General features: G+C 65.6%; 1 protein-coding gene and 1 long non-coding RNA gene across 3 annotated transcripts; one reads left to right on the forward strand and one right to left on the reverse strand.

Annotated features, from left to right (window-relative positions):
- The first annotated feature begins 334 nt into the window (after positions 1-334).
- Positions 335-7265, forward strand: AMZ1 (archaelysin family metallopeptidase 1). Of its 2 annotated transcripts, none has more exons than XM_042922451.1 (6): positions 335-638; positions 1726-1893; positions 3769-3897; positions 4155-4324; positions 4735-4911; positions 6520-7265. In XM_042922451.1, the coding sequence occupies exons 1-6, from the start codon at positions 335-337 to the stop codon at positions 7051-7053; spliced, it is 1482 nt and encodes a 493-aa protein (XP_042778385.1). In that variant the 3' UTR covers positions 7054-7265. The 2 variants fall into 2 exon arrangements, with proteins under 2 accessions (XP_042778385.1, XP_042778386.1); XM_042922452.1 differs by having other exon boundaries at positions 4804-4911.
- Positions 6762-8656, reverse strand: LOC122210042. Its single transcript, XR_006197880.1, has 3 exons — positions 8092-8656; positions 7258-7511; positions 6762-7031 (listed from the first exon to the last, which is right to left on the reverse strand). It is a non-coding gene; the product is annotated as an uncharacterized LOC122210042 (long non-coding RNA).
- Positions 8657-13625: the final 4969 nt, after the last annotated feature.

Genomic DNA, 13625 nt, shown 5'->3' on the forward strand with positions numbered 1-13625 from the left:
GGGGGAGTAGGACCCTTCCCCGAGCTGGGCGCTGGTGCCTGTGCAGCGGCCAGAGAAAATGTCCTTCTGCTCCTCCTGCCTCAGAGACCCGGCCCCTGTTCTCAGTGTGCGTGTCCCCCTCCCCAGGGCGCTGCCGGGCCTGGAGGCGTCCGAGCCACCCCCTGCGGTCACCGAGGAGGCCCGACACCGGGAGGGGCCCTTGGCTCAGCGTCCGGCTGTGGGGAGCCTTCGGCCGTTCTGATCGGCCCGCAGGAAGGCTCCGGAAGAGATCGTGGCTGTCCCCTGTGGGGTTCATGGGCAACAGCGGGGGCTCCCCGGAGCGGCCGGGCCCGCCATGCTGCAGTGCAGGCCGGCCCAGGAGTTCAGCTTCGGCCCGCGGGCCCTGAAGGAGGCGCTGGTGTCCAGCGACCCGGCCCTGCGGCGTCTCTACGCGTCTGCCTTCACCCCTGCGGAGAGGCTGTTCCTGGCCGAGGCCTACAACCCCCAGAGGACCCTCTTCTGCACGCTGCTCATCCACACGGCCTTCGACTGGCTCCTCAGCCGTCCCGAGGCCCCCGAGGACTTCCAGACCTTCCACGCCTCCCTGCCGCCCCGGAGGCAGAGCCCTGCCCGGAAGCACATCTACCTGCAGCCCATCGGTACGAGGTGGGGGGCCGCGTACCCTGGGGCGCCGGGCCCGCAGCGGGTGGGCATCGTGGGGCCAGCCGCGCCCCGCTGGGGAGCCGGAGTCTGAGTCTCGCACAAGGCAGGGTGTCTGGGCTCCGGGCCGGGCGGGGAGGCCCCCGCTGGGACCCGGCTCTCCGCCCGCCCAGCTCAGACACCGCTCCGGAAGCCAGGGGCCGTGGGGCCTTTGCGGCCGCGTCACCCCTCCCCTGTTGCGCGTGGGGTGTGCCGCCCCAGGCGCTGTGCCGGGGGCCCTCCAGAGACTGCGTTCCTCCCAGCCCTGACCTGCCCCGGACGCCGAGCTGGCCATGGGCACAGGTGGGGTTTGAACTCAGGCCTAGTTGAGCCCGAGGCCGGTCGGGCCTGGCGAGGGTAAGGGTTCTCCGCGAGGCCTGCTGGGCCAGGGCTGGGGCGGACGAGGGGCCTGGCCGGCTGTCCGCGCGGTGAGGGCAGGGAGGGTGGCGCCTGGCTTTGCGGAGGACCACCAGGCCCGAGCAGAGCTGAGGGGGCCAGAGGCCTGCGGCCACCCTCGTTCTCCAACCCCTTGCGGCCCGTCCGCCGCCCCTGGCTCGAGCTGTGTCCGGCAAACAGCGCCCAAGCCGTCCACTTCGTTCTGTCCCCTGCCGGCAGCTCACGCGGGCGCTTGCGAGGCCCTCACGAGCAGACGCGTGGGCGCTTGTTAATGTGCGTTTTGGGGCCTGAGGCGGCCTGGGGCTCTGCCTTGCCAGCCAGCTGCCCGCCCCGGGCTGTCCTCCTGCAGCAGTCTGGTGTGGCTGCCCCGGGGGCGTCTCGCCCGCACGCCTCCCGTGTCCCGCTCTGCTCCTGCCATCCGGCCAGCCTCAGCCTCGGGGACTCTGGGCACCGGCCGGGACCCCCTGCCCCTCCCTGAGGGGCTCCCCACCTTCCAGACCTCTCTCATCGGGGCGTTGCCCTTTCTTGCGGCTTTCTCCTTTCCGTGAAGGCGGGTCCACGGTGGCCTCCTGCGCCCGGTGGCCGCTGCGGCCGGCGGGGGGGCGGGGCGCAGGTGGGGGCGGGGCGGCTGACGGGCCGTCCCGCCCCCAGATCTGAGCGAGGGCCCGGCGGGTGGCGCTCTGCTGGAGTACCTGCGCGACTGCACGGAGGCCTTCTTCCTGGGCTTGCAGGTCCGGTGCCTGCCCTCGGTGGCGGCCGCGTCCATACACTGCTCCTCACGTCCCAGCCAGGACTCCGACAGGCTCCAGCTCCACACGGGTGGGTGATGGGCGCGGGGGTGGGGGGGGGGGGAGGGCGCGGGCCCTTTCCACGAGGCAGAAGGCGGGAGGAAGGAATCCTTGCCCCGTTTCTTTGCGGGGGGAGGACCTCTATTCCCCAGGCTTTTGAAGAGCAAGGCTAAAACCAGCCTCCTTCCCCGTCTGGAGGCCAGACGACCCTCCCAGCGTGCGCTGGGGACCCCAGGGCATGACGGGTGGGGGAGGCAAGCCCTTCTCGGGCGCCTGCCGCCTTGTAAGGCACCCCTCTAGACTTTTGTCCTGCACGTGTCCAGCCCCCACCAGCCCCCAGGTCACTGGCAGCTGGAGAGCGGCCGGGTCGCGGGGCACAGATGGGCCTTAGGCGCTCCGATGTGCGGGGCACCCGGACTCCGGTCGAGGGAGGCCCCAGGAGTGGACTGGGCACTTTGGATGGCGCTGGGGCTGGAGGGCCCCCGTGGCCCAGCCGTGGCTGGCGGAAACCCCTCCGGCCCCTCCTCCAGCCCCACGCAGGGCCCCCCAGCTCCACCTCTGTGCCTTTTCTCTCCTTGGGCTGTGAAGCCGGTACATCGAGTTCCTAATTTTAGTTCTCCCCTTTCTATTTCTGTCGTTTCTGGTGGGTTCTTTCTCAAATCGGCAATCTATTTTTTTTTAACGTTTCTTATTTTTATTTTTTGAGAGAACACGTGCGCACCAGTGGGGGAGGGGCAGAGAGAGGGGGACAGAGGATGTGAAGTGGGCTCTACACTGACAGGCTGCCCACGCCGAGCCCCACGCGGGGCTCGAACTCACGAACCGTGAGATCATGACCTGAGCCGACGTCAGGCGCTCAACCGAGGGAGCCACCCAGGTGCCCCCAGCAGTGTCACTTCTTAAAAATACCAGTTTCCCGCTAAGATTTAAGTTCAGTGTCGATAGCCACAAACGCAGGTGCTTTTCGGTTCCGCCGTCTGGCGCGTGCTGGTGGCCAACTCGTGGTCTTTCCGTTCTTTCTGTCTTGGTGTTTTTTCTCGTTAGCTGGACACACTACTTGGAAGCTTAGTTTACCTCTTTGGAGATCTAGTGGCCTGGGGTGATGTGATTCGTGCTGGGTTCGTGCCGGGGGCGGGGCTCTGCTTTTCCTCTGCCAGGCCCCTGTGGGTACACAGCTTTTCTGGGCCGTCCGTGGTCCTGGGAGCGGGGTCTGCCACCCTCCCTCGTCTCTGAAGGGGCTCAGTCTCAGCTAGTCTGCTTCAGTTCTCTCCCTGGATCTAAGTTGCCATCAGGTTTCGGATTTTTTTTTGTTGTTGTTAAATCCTGTTTACCGAGGCATAATTCACATGCACTGACATTCTCTGTTTTGCGTGTAATGGTCCCGTGAGCCTGGACGAGCACCCCCGTGACCCAGTTGCCATTGTCATCAGACGTAGAAGAGCTTGCTTTGCCTCCCAAGACGCGCTTGGTCCCCTGTGGCCAACTCCGCTCCCACCTTGGATGCTTTAAGAAGCCGTGTTTTGTATTTCACTCAGCTTATCTGGTTTATCTTCGGCGGGAGGGCTGGTCTCCATCCCCAACGCGTGTGACAGGAGCTGCTGGCACTGAGGTTTCAGGGTTGACAGGGAGCTCTTGGCTGGGACAGGTGTCCTTCTAACGGTAGCATGTCCCTTTCTGTGTCCCAGGCTGCAGGTTTGTCACTCTGAGACCCTCTCCTGGCCATGGACCTTCCTGGCCCTGCCTTTGTCCCCTGCCTTCAGGACACTGTCCTGCTGCAGGCGTGGTCCCCGAGCCCCGTGTCTCTGTCCACCCACCACAGCACCTTCAGACCTCTCTGACCCTCTGCCTCTTCTTTCTGGGGACCCTCAGGATTGCACTGAGCCCTGTGGCTCCTCTGTCCCCACAGACGGGATCCTGTCTTTCCTGAAGAGCAGCAAGCCGGGCGACGCGCTGTGTGTGCTGGGCCTCACGCTGTCTGACCTGTACCCCTGCGAGGCCTGGAGCTTCACGTTCGGCAAGTTCCTGCCAGGGCACGGTGAGCCCCCGCCCCGGCAGCCCCCGCCTCGGTCGAGCTTGCGGGGCCCGTCCCGGGGAAGACGATGCGCGCACGCGGACAGAAACCGCTGCCCCCGAATGTGCGGCCGTGCCCTTCCTGCTCAGCCCTGGGCTGCTGCCGGGGGGCCGGCCTGCAGGAGCCGTGCGTCCTGAGGGGTGGGGTGGGGGGGGGGGCTCTGCTCCTGCGCCCCCCGGGTGAGGTGACCCGCGAGCCCGTGTGTCTCCACCTCTCCCCAGAAGTGGGCGTTTGCAGCTTTGCCCGTTTCTCGGGGGAGCTCCTGCAGCCGGGGCCTGGCGCCTCGGAGGCAGCCCCGGTCCAGGCGGCAGCCGACGGCCCTGAGACACCAGTGCAGGACCCAGGCCAGACACTGTGCTTCAGCGCCCTGGGGCTGGCCCAGTGCTGCAAGGTGGGCGTGGAGACCAGGGTGCAGGGGTCACCGCACAGGTGGAGGGAGGAAGTGGGCAGAAGCACTGGGGGCTCTGGCCAGTTCGGGGAATGTGCCAAGGATGTGCGATCAGACACGGGGGTGTGAGCAGGCAGCCGCTGAGTCCCCTGTCCCGCCCTCACCGGGACGACCCTGCTTCCCTGTAGAGAGCGTAGGAACCAAGGCCGAGCTGCCAAGACCTTTGCCTAAGGTCACTCGGCTGGGCAGCGGCAGAGATTTGAACCGGTGTCTGATGCCCCTGTGCCCTGTGCAGTCAGGACCGGGACGCGGAGGGCTGATGGACCGCTTCCCGGTGGCCTTAGGCCCCTCTGGGGCTGCCTGGGGCGTCCCGGGGATCGGCTGCGAGGTCAGTGGCGGGCCTTCCCCCGCAGGTCACCTGCCACGAGCTCTGTCACCTGCTGGGCCTGGGGAGCTGCCGCTGGCTGGGCTGCATCATGCAGGGGGCGCTCAGCCTGGAGGAGGCCCTGCGGCGGCCCCTGGACCTCTGTCCCATCTGTCTGCGGAAGCTGCAGCACGTCCTGGGCTTCAAGCTCATCGACAGGTACAAGGTGAGCGGCTCTGAGGGGGGGCCCCGGGACAGGGACCGCAGCAGGCCAGCGCCTGGTCTGGGGGCCCGCGCGGGAGTCCGAGAGCAGAGGATAGTTGGGTCCCGGGTGTGAGAGCCCCAGGGGAGCAGACAGACCCGCGTGCCTGCCGGTAGGCACCTTCCTGCTCTACTGGGCAGCGTGTGGCGCCCGAGCCTGGCCCGTGGCGCGCACCCAGCAACGGTGGCCGTGGCCGTCGGGGCGCAGGGGGGACAAGGGGTGGCCGGCTCCTCTCAGGCAAGGATGGTAAATACCAGCTCTGAACGGTGGGTGGGTGCTGGGCGCGCCCACCCACGCCACCCCTGCGTCGGCCGGGGTCGCCGGCTCCGGTGGTTGGGGTCCGGCTCCGGTGGTTGGGGTCCGGCTCCGGTGGTTGGGGTCCACGCGGGAGGAGACCCGAGCGGGCCTGGCAGGGGGCAGCCACGCTCTGGACTCGGTCCTGTCCTGCCCTGCCGGGTTTGGGGCGAGCCGCGGGCGCTGCTGCCCTCTGCTGTCGGCTGGAGGAGCTGCCGGGGGCGCGGCGCGGGCCCTGTGGGCGGAGCCTCCGCCGCGGGAAGCCCGCTCGGCGGACTCCAACTTGATTCTGAGTTCAGCCTCCAGAGGCCGGTGGTGTTTATCAAGGCCTCTCCACCGAAGAGCTTTGGCCTAATTTGAAAACCAAAGTTTTAAGCCAGAAGCTGTTTGCGGTTCTGGGAAAAACCCCAGAGGCAGGCAGCCCGGGCCGCGACGGGGTGGCTGGCGGGGGAGGGGGGTGCAAACGCTCCGGGGACGTGGGTGGGGGGGAGGGGGTGTGTGCTTCTTGGCCACGCAGCCCCTGGACGGGGAGGGCCTGCTTGTGTCACAGGCTCCCAGGGGTGCTGCGGCTCGGGGACCACGTTTTGGAGGACCCCCCCAAGCTGCCCCCAGGAAGTGGCCTGCCCGCCTGGAGCGGGGAGCCCACAGGCAGCCCCGCTGAGGGTCCTCACGGCGGTGGGGTGGGGTGGGGCGAGCGTGCTGCCGGGGCGGCGACGGCCAGGCGAAGGGAGACTCGGCTCTGGCGGTAGCTGGGCGCTCGGCACACGCGTCCTTCCGGGGCTTGGTCTTTGGGCACAACCTTCCGCCCCGGAGCTGCTGTGCCTCTGGGTGGCGCCTCCCCTGCGAGTTGGTGGAGGAGGACGGGGCCGCGGGGACAGCTCCTGGGGACTCTCTGGGAGGTGACCTGGGGGTGGGAGAGGGGCCGGCCGGGAGCGGGAGCGCTCTGTGCCGGTGCACGCCTGCTGGGGACAGAGGTGTGGTCCGTAGTGGTGGTGTCTCCCATCCTAGTACACGGCCGGGGGGGGGGGGGCGCGTCCGCCAGCGCGGAAGCCAGGGTACAACGAAGTAGAAACGGACAAGGTGAGGAGTTTTGGGTATTTATTGGTGTGAAGGCAGCCTGAGGTCAAGTGCACACTCGGTAGAATTTAACTGCCCCGGAGCTGGCCCCACACGGCGCCTGGCGGGCGCGGGGGCCGGCAGCGCGTGGACGAGGTAAGGGACGGGGCCCAGGACACCCAGCCCGTGTCTCTCCCTCCAGCCCGTGTCTCTCCCTCACAGAGACTTTACGCCTGGACTCGAGCCGGGTCGCGGCCCGACGTGGATGCAGGGGCGCCGTCCGCCTCGGACGAGACTCCGCCCTGCAGCGCCGACTCGGGCCTGAGCTGCGACAGCGGGTCGGAGCCCCTGACCCCCGACATGTGGAGCCACACCTTCTCCGCGGGCCCCGAGCCGGAGCCCGAGGAGGGGCTGGGCTCCCCGGCCGTCCCGGACAGCCCGCCTGGGTGCGGCCCCGCCGTGGACGCCATCAGGGAGCACGGACGGTGGCTGGAGCGCTGCATCCGGGCCCTGGAGCGGGAGGTGACGGAGGAGGAGCTGGCGCAGGTGGACGGCGCCGTGGAGGCCCTGGCGGGGTGGGAGATGTTCACGGGGCGGCTCCCGGCCCCCAGGCAGGACCCGCGCTGCGGCCGAGACGGCTCGGGGCTGCGCCGGGTCCTGGGCGACACGTTCTCCTCGCTGAGGAGGAAGCTGAGCGCGCGCAAGCCGTCCAAGGCGGGCTCGTCCCCCGGCCGCTGGCGGGAGGAGGGGAATTAGACGGGGGCCCACAGCCCGGCGCTGTCGGCCCGGCGCGGAATATCGCGTGGGGCCCTGCGTCCTGCCCCCTCACCCCGGCCCCTGCGGGGGGTCCTCGGGCCCAGCCTGGACGGCGGCTGGCGGCTTCCTGGGGCCCCACCCCTGTGCCCATCTCCCCACCGCCACCCCCCACTCACCCCCAGAGTGGGGCCTTCTCACACTCACAGCTTTCCTGTCCTCAGGCCTTCACGCTGTGTCCCCGACACCACCTCTGCCTGCTGTCACCCTTGGTGTTCTGACACAAGGGGCCTGGGGTGTTGACAACTCGTTCCAACAAGTGTTGAGGCCGTGGGGGGCCGGCTGCCCGGGGGTCAACTGTCCCCGCTTACTTCTGTCAGACTCTGCTTCCCGCCTCTGAAATCCTTCCGCGTGCTCCCATGTTGGCCGGTGCCGGCTTCACTAGCAGGGGGCCCCTGGGCCTGCGGGGAGAGAAACCTCTGGTTGCAACAGCCGAGGAGCATGGTCACCTGGAAGCAGGCAAGCAAGGGGGTGGCTCTGAAACGGGGGGGGGGGGCTACAAAAACTGTGTAAAAAACGAAACACAGTGCAGGTTGCAGAGTATTCACCCCCCCGCCCCGCCCCGCCCCAAGCAAACAGGGTGGAAGGTTCCTTGTAATTGGACACCAGGCTGGGCTGTGGGATCCCAGACCCCAAAAGGCCCGGCATAGATATGGCCCCAGGCCTGGGTTGTGGCTTCTGGGAGGCATCGCTGGGACCTGGAGGGAACTGACGGAAAGCGGGGAGAAGACGAACAGCCAGGGGGGCAGAGGGGGGCCCAGGACCTGAGGGAGACCAGTCCGGGGCTGTTGCTGTGAGCACGCCCCCCCCAACTTTAGTGCCTTAAAGCCCCAACCCTGTGCTTAGAGCTCAGGACTTTGCAGTGGGGACAGAGCCTGGCGGAAGGCAGGTCCCTGGGCCTGGCTGCGGGGTCTGCCGGGAGGCCCCCAGAGCATCACCCTCACTGTACCCCAGCTCCTGGGGAGGGGCCCTGGGTCCTACCTTTGAAGGGTGGTGGCAAGGTCCGGAAGACCATGGGGCATGGCATCACCTTCTCCGCGTCTGACCTAGCTTCCCGTTCCCTTCGGTCTTCTGCCAAAGGTCTGTCTCCAGACCGATGGACTCGGGGAACTGGGGGCCTCAGGGGCTCAGCATGTGCCATGGGGGTGACGGCTGCGGGCGGGAACGTGGGAAGAATAAAACTTGGAGGCACTGAGACCAGAGGTTCCTTCCTACATCAAGTACCACTGCAGAGGGGGGTGGAGAGCAGTTGGGGACGGTCCCCAGGGGAGGCGGCTCCGGCGGAGGTCGTAATGAACGCCATCTGCTCGGGCAGAGTCGCGGGTCACGAGCCCTGGCGCGGCCGAGCACCTCACCCGAGCTGACCCACAGGAGCTACACATCAGGCTTCTGAGAAGGCAGGGCCGGGGCTGTTTTTGTTGTTGTTTCTTTTAAATAAACACATAAAGTGGACTGTACTGCCTGGAAGGTCCGTATCAGTCCCAGGTCCCCGTGAGTCCCCAACGTCCCCGCAGGCCCAGGCCAAGAGCGAGAAGGGAGCTAAAAATACTCTGGGGTCACGACATCATCTGCATCGTGGTTCCTGTGTGAGACGGGGCCAGGAACGCTTCCCGCACCTTCCGAAGCAGCATTAACACATCAAAACTGTTCTAATGAAGCTGGAGGAAAGGCCTGGCCGTTTCTGGGCCTCTCCGCCCGAGTGCCTGCCACCCACACGCTGCCAGGGTCCGAGAGAGGACTTGGGGGCCTGTTCGTAGGTTCTCCTGGGACGGCTGGTTCAGACCTTTCTGGGAAGAACAAAATTTCCAGAAGGGCTTAAAAATAACCCCCAAACATGCCATGGCTTAGCCAAGCAGCTAATGTTAAAGCTGAGTCCAAATTTAGATCTCATCAAGTTCAAGAGAGGCCACACCCTTCCAGGGGTGCGTGCGCCCACATCCAAGGTCCGAGCATAGAGCCCCAACAGACAGTGGGGGGGTGGGGTCGGCTGGAGTCAAATCCACCTGGGAAAGGACCCGCCAACCTTCCTACAAATAAGCTGTGCAATCGAACGAGTCCTCCCAAGCCCCCCGGGACTTTCTTACCTCCATCCCCCTCGATTCTCGACAACCCTGGCAAGAATGCTGCCCTCCTCCGGAGACCTGGGCTTGGGGGTCGGCCGGAGACTGCAAGGCTGCAGACCTTCTGTATTCTGGCTCTTTCCTAGGAGCACACAGGTGAGTCCGAAGGGCGGGGCGGGGGTCAGCAGCCGCAACTCATTGGGCTGACTCCCTGGAGGTCTGGGCAGCGGCCTGGGTAGGTGACCAACGCTCTGGGGTGAGTCGTCCCCGGGAAAGCCAGGAGGGTCCGGGCCTCACCAGGCAGCTCCCAAACTGGAGCTGGAAACCCTTCCGGGCCGGGCCTCAGAGGTCACCTCTGCCGGGAGAGGCCCAACCAAGCCCGGAGACTCCTGATCACGGTGGGGCGGCTACCCAGGTACGGGCAACCGGGTTCAAGGACGCCCAGGGAAAGAGCAGACTTCCAGCCCTCAGAGAGCCCGGCAGAGAAGGCGGACCCTCAGGGTCAGCTGGAGCACAGCTCACGCAGCCACCCGATCCCAGCACAGCACGCAGCACCGTGATGCAGGAGCCGGGATAACCCAGGTTTAGGTTTGAACTCGCTAGTGGCTACAGACGCAAAGGGAAACAAACCTGTCAGGGCTCTGTTTAAAACAATTTCCAAGAAAGGTCCTGGGGTCGCTAGCGTTCCGTCCAGCCCCAGCTATCCCGCCTGGTGATGACCAGGGAGACCCTCGACTCACGGCCGGGGCCACACGCCTGCCACGGGCATGGTCCCGGGGGGATCGGTGACGCGGCCTCTGCTGGGACCCCGGGCGCCCACCAAATTCCCTGGAAACGCCGTCGGCCGGGTTCCACGTGAGGGACTCCACGGGGCTGCTGCCCACGCATCTCCACCGGGACCCTTTTGTGGCCGTGCGTCACCTGTCCCCGGGGGCTCCTGCCACGCTGACTGCTCCTGCTTCTCGGGCGCTGTCCCCTCCCTCCGGCCACCTCCTTGGCTGGCCACGGCCGACACGGCTTCCTCCCGGGTGCCCGGGACGTGCTTCACGGCACTGCTCCCCCATGTCTGTGAGTCCGAGTAAGGGGTGTCTCACTGGCCTGAGGTCAGCGGGGCCGGCCACGGAGCTGCGCGTTGCCCGCCAGCTCGAAGCCGCCGCAGCACAAGGGGGCACACGCTCACCGGCCGCCACAGCTGGCCGACAAAGCAGAGGGCTCCCGGGGCGCTTGATTCCGTCTGAGGCCGACATCGCTTTGATTTCCCACCTTCAGCCTTGCAGCCACAGAAGCTGACCTCCTGGTTCTCGCCACACCGGGTCAGGGTAAGAGGTGTCAGCTGGACTGTTCGTGACCTTTCCTCGTGGACGCGGCCTCCCACCAGGGGCCCGTCGGTGGGAGTGCTGCCTTCGTCCCTCGGCCTGCCCGTGGGGACGCTCCTGGGAGCTGCATGTGGCAGGCGAGTCACGGAAGCCGGGGGGCCAGAGCTGGGACGCACAGGGTCGCAGGAAGAGAGCGAAAGCACCGTGTGGGGTCCTGAGCCTGCAGAAAGGAGCCGCCTAATGTCAAAGGCAGGAACACACACACCATCTTCCGTCCACTTGGCCTAAGCGTGCAAGCAGGAAAAATACAGGGAGGGACACACGGGCCTCAGCCACGTTCTACCTGCATCCCTTGGGAGTGACCTGGGTGCTCCCCCCGAACACCCCACTGGAGACACTGCACCAAAGGTGGGACAGTGGCATCCTGGCTGGCATGCGGCAGCCCTAGTGGGACCGGAGGCGGAGGCCCCACAGCGCTACCTCTCGTTCACTCTGCCCTCGGGCCTGCCCTCCCCTGCTCCGGCTTCTCCCTGCAGGGCTCGGGAGGTGGAGCTCTGTCGGTCCGGCACCAGCTTGTCATGGGTCCCGAGCCCTGCAGCCCATGGCCTCGTCCCCAGGAGCCCTCTCTCAATGGCACCAAATTCGTCCAGATTACATCCGCTCCAGTCACAACCAGATTAAACTGCTTGATGGGCACTGTTTGTATTTTTTTTTTAAAAGATTTTCTGTTTAAGCAGTCTCCTTGCCCAGCGTGGGCCTGGAACTCCCAACCCCCAAGTCAAGAGTCGTGTTCTCGACTAAGCCAGCCGGGTGCCATCATTCCTATTTTTAAAAGCCCCGAAGCCAAGGGGAAACATACAACCTGAACGTGGGCATCTCTGTGCCGAGGCTCCGGACAACTGTGCCATGCGGGGAAAATTCCACGTAGTTCAAATTTTCTGAAGCACTTCTATGTTACGTTATTGTTCTCGAATAAATAAATGCCGTCAACCTGAACGAAGAAAAGGCCTTGCGGGCAGAGGGTGAAGTCCACCTGACACCCACCCTTGGAATCCGGGAGCCGTGCCCTCCTGCTAGGAGGCGGGAGGCCCGCCCGGCCGTGAGGGCGGCAGGTGCGCACGGCCCTGGGTGTCCGAGGGGCTCTGGCCCTCGCCCACGTGGGCAGGCCTGGAGGGTCTGGTCCCCTTGGCCACACACACGCCCTCGAGGAACCTCTACGTTCGCAATATCCCTGCCGGCGGGGTTTAAAAATCCGACTTACCAAACCGACTCAGTTGCTAAATGCACAGTACCTGTTTCCAAGCTTTCTGGGGTCAAGGTTGATGCTTTATGAAATCACAGAATGAAAACAAAAGGCTAGTTTCGTTTTTTGGGGTGGGGGGTGGGGTCATTATTTCTATTCGCACTAATGTGACCCACATCGCCTTTTCTGCCTGGACACCAGAGGTTCAATGCGGTCACCCAGCTGCCCGCTCACCTCCCATCCAGGCAGCAAGTCTGCCCGTGGAAGGGCAGGGGTGAAGATGGCGGTGTGCCGTGGGGGGAGCCCCGGCCGTACGAGGCCTTCCTGCCAGGGGAGCCAGCACCCCGCAGGACCAAAGGGCAGCGGGGACAGGCCGGGGTTACGGAGGCGAAGGACGGGCACGAGACAGGCACGCTTCATCCACAGCAAAACCACAAGGGGGCCCGGGGTTCTGGAAAGTACAGTTTGGCCCAGGTGGCCTGTGGATGCCCCGCTAAACACGCACTGCGGGTTCCCCGGCCACACGGCCCCCTCCATCCTAAACAGGTCACACGCGGTGGCCGCAGGAGCTGGCGGTGGTGGGGGGGGGGGGTTGGATGCAACATGCCAGGAAAACAAACGTCATTCGAGGCAAACGTGAACACACTCAGAAAAGCCACATACGCTGAACGTGCTACGCCCACCACCGGAGCCGCACAGGGCGTTTTCACACCTCACGGTAAGGATTTTAACCCGGTGCACGTCTTCACAGACGGAGGCCTGTCCCAGGACCTCCGTGGGCAGGCTTGGTGTGGCCCTCTCACGGCGGTGCCCGTGACGGAGCCCGTGGCTGTCATCCTGGGGCTTCCTTCAGTGTGTAACGACCCCGGAAGGGCTCAGAGCTGGTGTCTTCAAGCGAACGCTGCAGCGAGAATGTCACGGCAGCCCAGGCCTCCTGTAGCGTCCTCTGCGCTGGCTCAGTGGCGGGAGCGGCCGCAGCAAGGGGGCCACGCGGGAGACACTGGTAGGGCGCTCGCGGGGCACAGGGTCAACCATGGGGCGGCTGGCCACGTAACGCTGTACTGTGTCACGGGACAACCTGCCAATCTGAACAAGGTCCAAAGGTATTCGCGAAGGTTCTAGAGACGGACAGCCTCCAGAGAGCCGTTTTAAATTTCTTTGTAAGCGGGCTCGGTTGAGAGTCCAATAAGATCTCAACCCCGAACAGGACAGATGATGGAGAACACGGCCAAAGCTGCCACTGACTGCCCGCGGGAGGTCCCCCCCATGCCTCCACCTGCCACCCACAGACCGGCCAGCGAGACCTCCACCCACCTGCTGCAGGCGGGTCCGGGAAAGGTGTGCAGCTCCCCCAGGCGTCCCCCTGACGGCGTGGCCCAGCCGGGGAGCCCCAGAGACCCTCGGGCTGGTCTGAAGGCTCCCAGTGACCGAGAGCTTCCTGTCGACAGCTGGCACCGACCTGTTTCCCAGGGCACCGTGACGGGTGGTGCTGTGGGGGCTTCCGCAGGGGTCACTTCCTGGATGGAGCGGGGGGCACAGCCGGGTGTATGTGCCACCCCCAAGTGCTCCCGGACCATCGGTGGCAGGACAGACGGTCTCTCGCCGGGGCTTCAGGACAGAGACTATAGGTCACAAAGCAGGGTCTGCCCGCACCCCCGCTGTCCCTCTTTCTTCCTGCCGGTCACTCTGACGTCAGCCGGGAGAGGCAAACCGCCTGCACTGGTGCCAGAAAGTGCCAGAACTGGGCTCGGAGGGCGCGTTCCCATCTGAGGGGGTCAAGGTCTTCATCGCCCTGCAGTTGACTTGAGCGCCACCTTACAAGACGACACGGGGGCCGTGTGGACCCAGGCCCTCGGAGGAAACACATCAGCTTTCACAAACAAAACGTCAAGTGAA

This window comes from Panthera leo, chromosome E3 (genome assembly GCF_018350215.1).
Source record: "Panthera leo isolate Ple1 chromosome E3, P.leo_Ple1_pat1.1, whole genome shotgun sequence".
In the NCBI taxonomy this organism is placed as follows: domain Eukaryota; kingdom Metazoa; phylum Chordata; class Mammalia; order Carnivora; family Felidae; genus Panthera; species Panthera leo.

Bases quoted from the DNA above. Each gene is read 5' to 3' on its own strand.
- AMZ1 (XM_042922451.1), top strand. From the start codon at position 335: ATGCTGCAGTGCAGGCCGGCCCAGGAGTTCAGCTTCGGCCCGCGGGCC. The intron at 1,894-3,768 runs GTGGGTGATGGG...CTGTCCCCACAG, and splicing joins CAGGCTCCAGCTCCACACGG to ACGGGATCCTGTCTTTCCTG. The intron at 4,912-6,519 runs GTGAGCGGCTCT...TCTCCCTCACAG, and splicing joins AGCTCATCGACAGGTACAAG to AGACTTTACGCCTGGACTCG.